Source organism: Gallinula chloropus, assembly GCF_964237585.1.
Source record: "Gallinula chloropus genome assembly, chromosome: 6".
In the NCBI taxonomy this organism is placed as follows: domain Eukaryota; kingdom Metazoa; phylum Chordata; class Aves; order Gruiformes; family Rallidae; genus Gallinula; species Gallinula chloropus.
In genome coordinates, this window is record NC_140091.1 from 28,242,410 (window position 1) to 28,257,352 (window position 14,943).

The 14,943-nt window shown below is 35.3% G+C and overlaps 1 protein-coding gene across 3 annotated transcripts in view; it reads right to left on the reverse strand.

Annotated features, from left to right (window-relative positions):
- Positions 1-14,943, reverse strand: part of KCNT2 (potassium sodium-activated channel subfamily T member 2) — a gene marked incomplete at its 5' end in the record, with an annotated part of 130,764 nt that overhangs the window by 87,837 nt on the left and 27,984 nt on the right. For all 3 annotated transcript variants that reach the window (XM_084266334.1, XM_084266333.1, XM_084266332.1), the window contains 4 exons: positions 469-528; positions 2,252-2,300; positions 6,073-6,172; positions 13,786-13,865. In XM_084266334.1, the coding sequence (XP_084122460.1) occupies positions 469-528; positions 2,252-2,300; positions 6,073-6,172; positions 13,786-13,865 (289 nt within the window). The remainder of the gene's footprint in view (positions 1-468; positions 529-2,251; positions 2,301-6,072; positions 6,173-13,785; positions 13,866-14,943) is intronic.

The following is a 14,943-nucleotide window of genomic DNA, read 5'->3' on the forward strand; positions in this document are numbered from 1 at the left end:
ATTTTTTTTAAAAAAAGGTACCATCTTGGCCTACCTTTTTGGCATTCAGTTTCAGACACCTGAATCTTGACTTATAAATACTGAGCAGCCATGGCTTTGACATCAGTGAGAATTGTGCCCATTGCATTTTGAATAGATACATAAAACTGAACAACTGAAAAATCAGTACCCAAAAGTCAAGGTCCCTTTCAAGAATGTGTATTCAAATAACTATGTGCCAGTGGACAGTGGAAAAAAATGGAAATTTCCTTTCTGACTCCCACTTTCTAGATATTACTGTTTGATCATAAATTCAAGAAACATGAACAGGGCTGCCCATCACAATATGCTGTCCTTTGCATGTGTTTTTCTTAACTATCTATACATAAGTGTGGGCAGAAATGCAAGCACATGAATTTTATGTTGAAATGCTTAACTCAGTTACTTTTTTCTGATGCATTATGCCTAAAAGTAACGAAAAGAACTTACCTTGTAGCTTAGATAACTCAACAGCAGAGTTTCAAAGAGACTTATTAAAGCCACAGAAACCTTAAGTGAAGAGATAAAATATGTGTATTAATATTGACTTCTAAAAAGCATATAACACTAATCATCACAATGAAAAGTAAAAGATGATAAAAAACAGCTTTTCCATGCATCCTCTAAAATTATCTCAGCTAACAGCATTTATCATGAAGCTTAAAAAGTGGATTTTTTTCTGACTGAAGCACAGGCTGCCACTTGAGTCTTAGTGCTCTTTTCCAAGTATCAAACTCCAGAAAGCCTGTGGGGTGGCCTTCCATGGTTTTTAGAGAGCTCCATACACAGTCTGACAGACTGTTTCTCAGGCTTCAGTTGTCTGTTCCTAAGAAGTACAAGATCTTTTCACATGACAAAGGAAGGAAGCTGTAAATATGGGAAGCTAGTCAGCTCTTTACTTTTCTGTAAAGATGTTATAAATGTGTGGGAAACCAAACACATTTATTACTGTGTCTAATTCAGAAAGTTAAAACCAGCAAAACCCAATGATTCATTGCTCATTTTAATATTTAAATGCAACAGAGCTCAACTTACCAGCCTTCACTTAGATTATATGTAGTTAGTGTATGGAAAGTTTCATACATATTAAAGTACAACAAAGCTTACTTAAATCTTTTCTATCGTAAATATTTGTATTGTAGTGTATATTGTGCAAATATCCTATCAAAAAGATGTAGAAATCCAACTGGACCCTCAAGTTAAACAAGGTTCAGGATTTCTAATCTTAAACTAATTCACACTACTACTAAAAACTCAGAGGAGTGCACGATTTGCACTCACAGTATCATTATCTAGAATTTAAAAAGGTGCTATGACTTGGAAAACTATTTACATATACAAACAAATATGAGGTCAAATAAGCATTACTGGTTTTATATAAACAAGTTGTATCTTTGCAGGTTAAATAGTTTGCAATTGTTGTGTATAGCCGACTGAATGCATGTGTATATACACAGGCGTACATATACACGTATAAATTCCTATTTTATCAAATAAACTTATTAGAACGGTAATCATAAGGAAATTATTTTTTTATTAGCTTGGATACAGTAATCTGAATGTCTGGGTCAGAGTTTATTCAAACTATACATACTTCAGGGAACTGAAAGGCTTTTATCACCAAGGGAATCTTCACTTAGAAAAATCTTCTATTACATAGAGGTACAGACCATTGCAATGGCATTGCACGAAGTGTGATCCAAGAATATAACGGTATAAACATTCTGGAAGCTTGCAGAATTCTTAGCAGAGAAACACATTTCACAGGGAAAATTCCCACTGTGATTAGAAAAGTGTTCCTAAAGTGCTCCAGGACACTGAGGATTGAACCGCAAACTTCAAAAGATCTCCGAGACCAACAAGGCCCTGATGTAGTGCGTCATTCCTGACATGCTCCTCTAAACATGTAGGCTTCTACATTACAAAGTAACTTCTGCTTTCTAGTCTATTTAACAAAAAAACCCACAGAGCATGTCAAAAGCTAGTCATAAGCAATTATGAAATCTAAACTCATTATGAGAGCAAACAGTGTCTACTTCACTCGACAAGGCTTGATAACTCTGAGAAAAAAGTTATCTAATTCTCCAATATTTTATAATAAGCTTTTATATTTTATAAATATATTGTTGATATCAAGTTCTCCAAGTATCCTTTAACATCACTAAAATGCTGTAATTCAATATTGTCTACATTTATTAAATGGAAATAGATAAATTGTCCATTTACATATTACCTGTAATCCCCATAAAGGCAAGCTTCGATTCACCCAAATAATAGGAGACCTGGTTCATTATAATTAGAAAATAAATATGAAATTAATCAAAGTCTGGTTAGTGTTTTGAACAAAATCAATAGAAATTTGTACATGTGAATGGAAATTAGAGCAGCCTTATTAAAAAAAAAAAATCTCAGTAATGGAAATTTTATATCAGAGTATTAATATTGCTTGTATTTCTAATCCTGAGACAGAGTGTTCCCATGGGAGTAATCCAACACCCAGTGACACCAAAATATTGTATTGGCTTCAGTGGCTTCTAGGTCACGCCCTACGATTCCGGAAAGAATAAATCAATTTGAGCTTTTGATTCTAAAGATACAGAGGAATAATTATTTGTGGTAGACAAAAGAAACTTGACGATTTTTTAATGAACTTTTTACTGTGTAACAACACAAATGGTATCTAACTCACAGGAGCTGTCATATCTTGGAAAAATCTCATGTTATCTTTACTAAATCCAATGGTAATAGGCACTTGATTTGCTAATGCTGGAATTTGGCATGCTCAATGGCACAATAGTTTACTGTTAGCCATTTACTGCTAGTTACAGTTGGTTTTTAAATAAGGGCATTCATTTTTTGTCAGCAAAGGATAAGGATTGATGGAATGCAAATCTTCCAAGACCATCCAGTCCAACAGTTCACTTACACAATCAGAAACAATTAAAATCTTAAAGGCAGTTTTGAACATTCAAGAACACATTAGTAATTGCTTGAGAGTTACAGACATATTACTGTTACATGCTAAAATGTTACCATTCCAGGTGGAAATGGATTTGTCTTCCCGTTTCCCTCCCCCTCCCATTATTATGTGGACTTTTGGTTTGCTTTTACAGATCAGGAACTCACCAATCAATGGTTCCAGGTGTGTAGTTTTGATTGGAACAACTCCGGTTTAATTCCTTGCTGGTAATTGTCATCCCATCCACACAAAGTCCATTTTCATTAGCAAATGTACAGGGGAACGTGGTCATAAAAACATATAGGAGGAAAGATTAATTACATTATCAAGTGTTCTATAAAATGCATGCAGTAGTTTGAAACCCTAGGTGATGAACATAGACATTTTAAAAAGTAAAATAACTTAGAGAAAGTAGTTCCATATCTAGGAAGGCCAGGTTGGATGGGGCCCTGGGCAGCCTTGTGTAGATCCAGGCCTGGAGGTTGGTGGCCCTGCCTGTGGCAGGGGAGTTGGAGCTCTATGATCCTTGGGGTCCCTTCCAACCCATGCCATTCTAGGATTCTATGATTCTGTTCTCTAGCTGTAGATAAAGGACTAAAGGTTACATTTTTAAAGATTTATTTTCAAACATGTTCCAAATTAAAAACAAAACAACTGAAATTGTACTTTCAAAAGCCAAACTAAGGACACAATAAATACTGAAGATGAAGAGATACTAAAAATCCTGCCACACGGATAGGTTGGGATAGAAAGAGTGCCCATGCATGTACATGCCATGATCTCAAGAAGAAAAAGGGAACTGCACTTTTACATCCTCTCATGATGAGGACTGGATATTCTATGCAGCAGTAACTGAAGTAAGAAACTGGTGACATCTATGAATAAAGTAGCTGCTATGTACATGTGATGTTATCTTGCATGAATTGCTGGCACAAATCCTCCCTTCAAACGGTGATGTAAGCATGTGGGAATATACATTTATGTAAATGATGAAAAGTATCCTTGTTTACTCTTGCCAAGCAAGGTCAATGGAACAGAAAAGGATTTGCAGACCACAGATCAGTAGTAGCTGTATTTTTATGGACTGTGAGTGGGATGGGTGCTAAATGGTACCCATTAATAAGGGTGCTTTATATCTTAAGCTGTATACCTGCTGTGCCTCAAGGAGTAAAACGAAAGATACTAATTTGTGCAGGCATTTCTGAAAAGATTACATAAATCTGCAGGGGGGGGTCTGTGATGAAAAGCGTTCCTCCAAGAACTGTCCCTTTAAAAACAGCAAGATGACAGTGTTTTCTGTGGCCATGCCCTCAGCACAGCATAGTTTCTTCCATAGTGCTGTGACACAGTATCTAAAAAGGGTATTTTTTTTCCTAACACCACTTCTCTAAGAGTGTATTATGACAGTAGTTTAGTTTAGGTATCAAGTCCTCAGGATCTATGTGGGCAAAACTATTGACGTTAATGGAGTATTATTTAGGCACAGAGTGATTTGTCTGGCACTAAGACTGGAGTCTTAGCATGCACAAATGACTTACCTGAAACTTCTCAACCAGACCAACATTATGCAGAGACGGAGCAAACTAGTCTCTTAAATGGACTACAACACAATATAAGGGAATAATATATAAAGACAGATACTGGCTGGTGAATTGTTAAAAATTTAGATTGAAGGAACAAACATGTCAGGAAAGTCCTGGCAAATTAAGCAGTATGCAAAATGCAGAAAACCCATTGCATCTGAATACAAAAGTACTGAAGTATTCTGTGAAGTACTGATAACTGATGTGTTCTGCATACCCAGAAATAACCCTGCAGTATAATATGCTCTTTTGGGCTCACTAGAGTTCTTATGACAAGCAAGATCAGCAGCTTCTTCATGTCAGAAAGTATCATTAGCTGTAAAATTTCAAGTCCCTGAGTTGCTGTGCTACTGTGCCTAAATCTCTAAGGATGGATTTTCTCTTTGCCATCACTTCTAAAGTTTTTGTAGAGTCTTTACTGCTTGTTTCCTCCCTACACAGCTCCTCCCCTTGAAGAGACATTCTAAGATAGAAGTGGAATCAAAAAATAGTTTTTTGCAGTTCTTACTTTTCCAGGAAGACTTTTTCTGTCCCTTTTCAGTTTTCTAATTTTGCTACAATAAATTTTGACCCCCAAAAATTCTCATGTGCATCTTCTGTACTTCCCATTCACTTATCTTTCTCTCATGCACTGATGAGTTAAACTGATATTCTTTAAATCTCTTTGCATTGAATTTAATTCTAGTAAAATACAGTATTTCTCCTGGGCATTTTTTAAAACTATTATCCTTATTAAACTGTTTTTCAAATATTAGAAGTCATACTTTGTCCTTTGCCTAACATTATGGGAACTGCACTAGTTCATCCCAAACTTAGTATTTTTATCTGTGCTTTGTTTCTTTCAGTATATAAGGCCAACAAAAACCAACTGAAAGCAAGTAAGTTACTAAAATGCAATGCCTACTTCCATTTAGAATTGAGAAGATTCAGTATATCAAGGACACAAATACCACTGAAGCACCAGATTAGGTAAATTATAAACACAATTTCTTCTAATTTGATGATTGACTTTATAGCATATGGGGGGGAAAGAAAAGGGCAGAGAACTCAATGACCAATATAGAAAATTTTTACCAATGTCATCTGCAGAAAAGCTCAGTTTCATATATTTGTCTGCTTGTTTCCAGGATCTGGAGTTTCAAGTAAAATGATTCACATAAAATTCTAAAATTATTGTTGTATAAACTGGCAACCAGCTATTTGCAAGTTTATTTTTATAAATATAAAGATGATACATAGAAATATTATGTGATAATACAATAAAAAGAAATATTTGCACAACTGTATCTGATGCACTGAACAAATAACCAGAATTATTTCAGCAGTTAATTGAAAAGAGAATATTGTTATTTTGGTTCTTATTTCTATTCACAATGCAAGACTAGCTTTATAGTTCTTTCAAAACACAAAACCAAATACTTGTTGACAGAAGACATTTATTCATTACATTAATTAATTTCTTTTAAGCTAAACAATGCTTTGAGAGCAGAAATAACAAAAAAAAAACATTACCATCCAAGTCCTTGTGTAGGATCATCGAGGAGCACACGAATTATGTATAAGAAACAGCTTAGCAGCTTGAGAGAAAAATTGAATAACCGTATTCTCAGACCTTTTTAAAAAGAAAAGAAAATAAAGAAATAAATTCAGGTTATTTACAGTTTCATCCACTTTTAATGTAAAACTAAAAGGAACTAGAACAGCCTTATTGCAACAGAACAAAGATCAATCTAGCCAGTAACCTGTCCCTGATATGGCATATCATACAGAAGCCAGTCAGATGCACCTTTCCAGTTCCTAGAAATATCTAGGTTAAGACTCTGACTGTTTTAATGTAAAGAAAAAAAAAGTCATTTGTTTGAAAGCTATTCTGTCCCATTTATCTTTCATGATGCCATTCTTTGTGTCTTTTGTAGTTTTACAAGTCCACTTTCTTGAAAGGAGAACCAGAACGACATATGGTATTTGGGATGCAAGATACAGTGACCTGAAGAAGACATACTTTCAACCCTAGGCAGAGCATATACAATAGCAAGTATTTAAATATTAATATCTGGAAGTCTTCATGCAGCAGCTTCTCATACAGAATATATTAATAGTATCCCAACTTATAAAATATTAAACTGTAGTTATTTATGTTAAAGTTGTGTAATTACATGCTCAAGAATCAGGACATCTGAAAATCATGCTGAATGCACAACTGAACTGAATAAACAACTTGTTCTATAAACTGTAAATATTGAAATGTTCTAGCTGAAAGGATATAATCACAAGATACTACACTTTTCCCCACATATGTCTACTGCACAATCAGGATTCTTTCAAAGGGATCCACTTGGACACTTGATTTTATCACAATTTAGTTCAGTGCTAATTGAAGCTATTATCTACTATGATGAAACTTAACTGTATTTTAATCAGATTTTGCAGTCATTAGAGAATTGGAGTTTAAATTCTTAGTCTTGTCATACTAAATTGAATAATCTTAAAAATTTTACCAGTCTAAATATTTATATCTATCTCTTGGTTTTAAGTTTTTGTTCGCTAATCAAGTTCAAAGTGTCAGTTGACTAATGCTAAGTGAGGGGAGGTCACTCTTAGCATTAATTTTTTTCCATGTTATGAACTGAGAGTCCAGTTCTGCATGGCTGAACACTTCTGTCCAAAGCAGAATGCCACTGACTAGGTCTTACACAGGTGTGACTTCATATGCACCTACTCATATTAAAGATAGTAACTTTTAATGCTGTGTTGCAAATACGTCTGCAGGTTTGCTGAACTCAATACTACTTCTGCAGTTAAAGAATTACAGCTTCACTATGCCTACTCAAAACTGTATACATACATACATTCCCTTTAAGGAAAGAATCATAATTAACCTGTTTGACATTACTCAGTCCTAAATTCAAAGTTAACACCTTACACATAAAACTGCTAAATCACCTTTTGTATTTACTAGTTACCCTCCCATTTAAATGCAATCATAGAAAATGCCAACACAGAAAAAACAGAAAATAGATTCTTAAATATTCTACCATTAATTTTATGAAAGAAATCTTAACATTTATTAAACAACACTGCTCATGACTTTTAACTGTGATGTTGCAGTTAACATATGAGCATCTTGCCCTCTGTAAACTAAAGGGTTAAAATCCTGTGGTCCTGACCATAAGAAGTCCCACAGCTGTTACTGGCAATTAGGTTTGTGAACATTAACCTAGTGATTCCTGCTATCCTATCAAGACTAATTAGCCACACACTATTTATTCCCCAACATGCCTGAAAAGGTTGGAGTAGTAAATGGGTTGAGAGGCTGTAGGAAGTAGGTGAGTGTGTTGTTATGCTATTATATGAGTAGGAAGAACCCCACTACTTTTCTTGGACAATGCTATGATTTCTTTTTTTTTTTAAACTGTTGCTGAAGAAAACATGACATGATCATCATGTTTGTCTCTACTAAGCCTTTTGTGAAAGTCTGCTGGAGTATGAATGGTTGCTATAACAACTAGACTATTATAACAAGAAGAGCAGATAATGTTAAAAAAAAACCTAAATAAGACTAAAAATCAAAAAACACCCAACCCCAAACAAAAAAAAATCCACCAGGATTTCTTTTCCTTACCAAATGGTGTGTTGTCTAACTTTCTTAGGTATATACAAGTTTTTGTTAGCTTCTTCTGGTTTTTAGCTCTGTAAATGTTAATCTTGGTGTGAAATCCTTCTGTATTGATACTGTCCTAGTTTCTAATCATCTTTTGAAAAAGATGTTGGTTTAAATGCCAAAAGAAAAGAATGCTTTTCTGATTAAAAACTACAACAGTACAAGGGACCTGTGCTCCTGGCTGCTGCCTTAAACTCTCAAATCTTAGTTCTGAAAGATCTAGAACTACTTAAGTATCAAGTATTTAGGTTCCATAGATCTATTCCAGGCAATCCCTAAAAGTGCTTCAGGCCCTGGATCTGTTCACAGGAATGGTTGTTTCCCACAAGCAGGGTTTTCATATTAAGCATGATTTCATCTAAGGGTTTTAGTCAGCATAGATGTGGAGCATGTATCAGGAGCTGGGTTATACATAAGTAAGGCAATAGGATGGGTCTTGCACTGTATGTGATTGGGTCAGTTACTACAATATGAATATGGAAGAAGAGACCTCAAGTCTATCAGCTCTCCTAGCTCTGTATGCCTCAGCTTTTAGAAATAGGATGTGCTATCATAGAATCACCTGGGTTGGACCCTTAAGATCATTGAGTCCAACCACAGCCTAACCCTGCTTCGTCCACCTCTAGACCACATCCCCAAGCAGAACATCTATATGGCTTTTAATACCTCCAGGGATGGTGACTCCACCACCTCCCTGGGCAGCCTGTAAATAAATTCTTCCTGATATCTAACCTTAATCTCCCCCCATTGCAGTTTTAAGCCATTTCATCTCATCCTATTGCTTGTCACCTGAGAGACCAACCCCAATGTCTCTGCAAATGCCTTGCAGGTAGTTGTAGAGAGCAGTAAGGCATCCCTTCAGCCTCCTTTTCTCAAGACCAGAAAGCCCCAGCTCCCTCCGCCATTCTTCATAGGGCTTGTGCTCCAGACCCTTCATCACAAGGAGCATAATTAGTCACCCCTGTTAAAGCATTAATAATTAATGTAGGACTACCATATAAGTGTTCTTGCTGGTTAAAATATTCTGTAGTCTCATAGTTGGGGATGTTACCTGTGATTTGGAAGAAATGCATTTATTCCATTATTATGGAGATCTTGGATTTCAAATATGGAAGGAGGGAACCATCATTAGACAAGGTGTTTAAAATAGGTTTTCATTTATTACTCTGTTATAGAGAAAGCATTTCATATTTCTGTTTTGCTGACTATTTTTGTCCTCTACTTTACATCCTGTCAGTGCATCAACATGGCCTGCTTGGCTTAATTTCTTTTTTGCCATTCACAGCCAGATTGTTCAAGTATCAGGGTCATTTGCACAGAATATCTCTATGTTTTGGCACTGATGCCTGAAACTTGTATTCAGCTACATCAGTTATACACCATTATTCAGTTACATATTGTTTGATGAGATTATAGTTTCACTGTGTACATATAACCATGATGTTACATCCTTTGTCTCCTTTTAAAAAAAGAAATCAACAATAGCTCAAAATCTATTTGTTTTGTGAAATAAACACCACCACATCAAATGTTAATGTTTCCTTTTGTATCTTTGAACAAGTTTTTGCTATTTTTTGCAAGGATTTTTAAGTACAGAGCAATACATTATACTTCACCAGGACTGACTGTGACTTTCATTTTTATTATAAATTCTTGAGGCTTCCCTTGTAAGTGTTTCTGGAGATTAATCCCCTGATTTAGAAAGCTAATCTAAATCAAAGCAAGATAGCAGCTGAAGATTTTGCATCACCCTCCATTATTCCTTTCTTATAAGTCTCCTACATATTTGGGGGAGGGAGGGGTTAGCAAAATTATCGCAGTATCAGCTGGATTTAGGCATTGAATCAAAATATACTGTTAATAATTAATATCCTGGTGATGATTACCTTTTATTCCCTCTCCAGTGAATTGAAACTTCACTTATTTTTTCCCTTTGAGACTTATTTTAGGCTGTGATAATGCAGTGTGTGATCTTGGCAAGTACAAGCAAGTCATACCAATATGTCATCTCTTTCTTTTTTTTTTTTTTTTCCTTTGGTGGGGAGTGTTTGGGTTTTTTTGTTCTCCCCATGGGGTGGTGCTGGCTGACACCTTTGTAAAATGCTTTTCATGCACTCGTTGAACTGGATTAGACATTTGCTTGCACTGAGTAAAAGTTAGGTTGACATTACACATAAATGAAGGCTTGTTTTATCAGTTCATATAAATACTTCTAGAACCAGAATATTGATGAAACAGTTTATTTCATGCTACTTGTCTATATGTGACTTAGATCTGATAAGTATTTTTTCAACAGTAGCAATTAGAACTTTAGTATGGCAAGGCCATAACTCCCTGGTACCTCTGACCAACAGAATCCTCTCATTTCAGTGGGGGATTGAATGAGTACACTTGAATGACTGGCATGTACTATTTCAGCAGCAGGTTTTTGGAGATTGTATTTTAGAGGATTCTGGTTGTATTTGGACAGGAACCAAGATCTGCTTAAGCAGAAGGATTGTTTGACTGAACACTTTAGGGTCTTTTTTTTTCCTTTCATTCAGTACAGTAATAATTTTGCTGTATTTCCTGTTTGTTTCTCCTAAGAATGGCTTTGTTTAATGTCTAATTGTTGGTTAAGCTTGTTGTATCTTGAGAACCAGTAGCTGTGCTTGGGGAGCCTGGGGGATTTGAATGGAAAATGGCATACCCATGCTATTTGCTGCTGTAGGTACAGTAAGCACCCTCATTCTCCAACTTCTTTCTGTGTACTGCTGCAGAATTCAACAATAGAAAAAATATGCCTCATCTCAAAGTCTTCTTTAGAGTCCTCTACTAAGGACATTTCAGGAAAAGAAAGTGCCTGTCATGACAATGTCTCTACTAGCTGTCTACAGGAAGAACTCACTTCTGTGTTTTCATTTGTTAATTAAAACTTCAGCATGCTTCTACAAAATCTACCTCAGCTCTGTATGCCATTGTTGTGTAGAAGAATTCATCAGAATCTGGATTTTTCCAGCAATCATCAAGCAAGTCAAACAGAAAAATTCTTTAGCTACTTGTCTATAGCATGAACCTATCTACAACAGGATGAATTAACAGTTGCGCTTGACTATTTCAAATAAACTTTCACATCATTCCTCTCCTTTGGACCCATACCGTCACACTTACCCAATCATAATAGAGATGTCCCAGTATGGTAACTTAAGACACCTCTCTTTATGCCCTTCTGATTAAACATATTCACTTGGTGAAGGAATGACCATGAATTCATACTAGGTTCTGTTTTCATTTTTATGCTGCTGATAATAAATGTATCTGTTTTCAGATGTACAGAATCTGCAGTCTCTGTATATCAATCTGTATAGGATATACATAGTCAAAACATGTATCTGTATATATGTGGGGTTTTTAATCTTGGTAAGATATAAGTAGGGAATTTTTTTATTGTTATCTCAAGCAAGAAAGTAGTGTTTGGAACCTTCCTATCTTATCAGTGAAAAGAGATTTACAGCAAGTCACATCATAACTTTAGAGATGTTCTTAGTAGGTAAACATGAGTGCTGCAATTCATGTTTTCTGGACTATATCAGGAACAAAGAAGATATTTATGGCTTGCAGCTTCCCACAGTCCCTTTCTAGCCAGAAGTATTACTCTGTTCTAGTTTAGGATACTTTTTCTGTTTTGTCTCTTAACTCCATAACACACTACATCAATGTCAGAAGAAGTCAAAGGCTACAAAGATATAAAATACTTGGAGACATGTAAAGTCAGGGAGAAAAGTAGAACTAAACCCATTTGAGAAGCTGTAGTGCAATTAATTACATTTAAAATGCAAATCTAGTTAAAGTAATTTATCTCTAGCGAGAGTCACAGAATGGTTGAGGTTGGGAAAGGACCTCTACAGATCATTTTCTCCAATCCCCTGCTCAAGCAGGGCCACCTAGACCTGGATTCTCAAGACCATGTCTAGATGTTTTTTTAATACCTCTATAGAGTGAGACTCCGAAGACTTTATACAAAAATGGATGAGCAAAAATTCAGTCTTTGCAACACAGGTTTGTAAATATAAAATTGAGTACAGAATTTTTCTTCGTGCATCTCCTTTCTTTGTTCTGTGTGTACTGAATTTTTGTCTGCATTCTTTTCATATTGTCCAAGATGCAATGAGACAGCTCTAAAGTGTGCTAATACAAAAAATGCCAATTATTTCAGAGAAGTTTTCATTAGAAAATCAATTTAGCAACCAAATCTAGTAAATAGAAGATAATGTGAAAAATCCTATGTCCCACCTGAAGTGTAGAACAGGAGATACCCTGAGGGCTATCCACATCATTTACTAGCAGAGGTAGTTCACTGTTTTTTATGCTATTTAGGCACCTGAATTAAGATGTCTTTTCCCCACGTATCTATGTAAGTGTAATAAACAAAGCTTTCCCCATGGATGAAGCTCTAACAGCTTGGTTAAAGCTGATTCTCCAGCTGGAAACTGACAAATACTTCCAAAGCTCAAACTGAAAATATCAGATATTCACAGTACAACGTGGGTTTTTTTTTATGTAGACTATTTTGGTTATCACACTTGGCAAATTAAAGCAGCTTAGCCAATCATGTTCTATGATGTAAAACTAGTATTAATTTAGTACTAACTCTTACAGATAAAACCAGACTGAGAGATCTGCTAAAACTTGGTCTTAGGAGGTTTTCAGATTGGGACATTGAAACACGAAGTTCTTTTTTTTCCCTTCTTCCTGTCCTTTCACAGACACGTGTCCATGGAACTATCTTAACTGTATTGCAAAGGCCAAAATGTATGCTTTCTATGCTAAATGTTTTATGTACAAAGCTAGTGTAATTTTAGCTCTTTACAGGGGTCGGGCAAATGGAAGTAAATTCAATCCTGCTACACGAGGAAAACTGAGGTTAGTTTCTTCTCAGCTATGAACTCCATTAGTCTAATCAAGATTTGATAGAGCATGCTTCCATCCCCCAGACCAGCTGCATGGATTACCATCTTAGTTCCTCTGCGTTATTCTCTTCTACGATGTCCTAGGAATTTAAATGCATATATCAATGAAGATATCACTAAATCAGACTAAAGACACAAACTACATTTCTGAGGTACCACATCCAGGAGAAGAAAGTATACCTTCCCCAACAGTTTCCTTTCCAAATTGGTTTTTTACTACATATCAAGTTTTAAATTTCTTTAGGCATACTTAACAAAAGCTAGTATTCTTTAGGAATACTTCAAAAAGCTAGGCACTTCTGCAGCTTTTCCTCCAGCATCTTAGAGGCTCTTTGCTTTCCTTGATGTAAGGTCAAAACTTGTCAATGAGAACTCCAACGTCAGATACATGCAAATTTGATCATGAGTCAGAAATAAAATTGTCACTATGTATTTGATCCTACAAAATAAGTAATTATTTTAAGTTCAAATAATTTCTGGATTTGTTTTGGATATTAAATAAAACTGACTCTATGGGGTAAAATTTTAGAAGAAAATTGCTGTTCTCTCCAAAGGAATTGGATTCTACTCAAAGTATCACAATTATGCTTAACAGAAATTAACCCAACTGCTTACTTGATCTTTGGTTTTTGATGAAGAAGAGCTTTAGTCTCTCTTTAAATGTGTTTTCATTCATATAGAATTCAACTTGAACCCTGAAATATAAAAGGAAGTATTAGAATTGAAAATGAAAGATAATAAATTATTTTTTCAAAATACTTTGATTCCCTAATCATCTATTCTTTACATATAAGTGGAGGTACATATAGAGAGTGTTCAGCCAAAAGCTCACTTAGATTTGAATGACTAATGTTTAAAATAAAAAAAAAAACACAAAACAGACATCTTATTTAGTTTATCTCCTTTACATACAGAATCATCTTCATACTGCTTGGACAGTCTGATGTTACAGTGTAAAGCATAGTATAATGTAATGTTATCTATAGTCTCTTTTTCCTTCAAATACTTACCTAATACTGTATATTTCTGTACACTTACGGAGTTGGAAGATTACATAGTCATGGTCCCAGAACAAATGTCATCTCGGGTAATGTGATTTTTTTCGTTCTTCCTTGCTTATTACCAGAAGTTTAGGCATATCGCTTTGTAGGACAGGGTCAGCACATCATAAAAAGAAGGCTCTCTATGACTCAGTGAGGTCAGTTAATTTTAGCCAGTCACTTAGCTTTAGTGTGGTTTATTGGAGTATTCCTTGTAGAATGGAGAATAACACTATTTCTTATGCAGAGGAAGAAAAAATGTAACAATATTTTTAAAGAATCAGTATTGGATCTAGGCTCTTTAACTACAGAATTTTGAATTTATTCTGTGGAATGACACATTTGACACAGTAAAAAGAGCAACCTCTGCCCTACAGCAGCTCTTTTTCTATATCTGGCTCTACCCCTTCTGCAATAAGATCTTTAAGCAGTTGGTATTAAAGAGGAAGAACACACCTGTCCTGTGCTTTTAAAATTAAGAGTATCTGCAACTGTGTATTTCAAAGAGCTTGGGCCCAGAGAAGTGTCCTAGAAAGTGCCACCAAACTATATGGTGGCACATCAGATGAAGTGCAACTAATTTCTGGGATTTTATTGAGCTTAAATATAAACTAAGTGTTATCCTGTTCAAGACTGAAAGAGTCATTGCCTTCAAAAGAAGTACAATTTACATGGTTGGTAGCCTAAAGGCAAGTTAAGGAAGCCTGTTCAGGGCTTACTTAGTAGGTGAGCA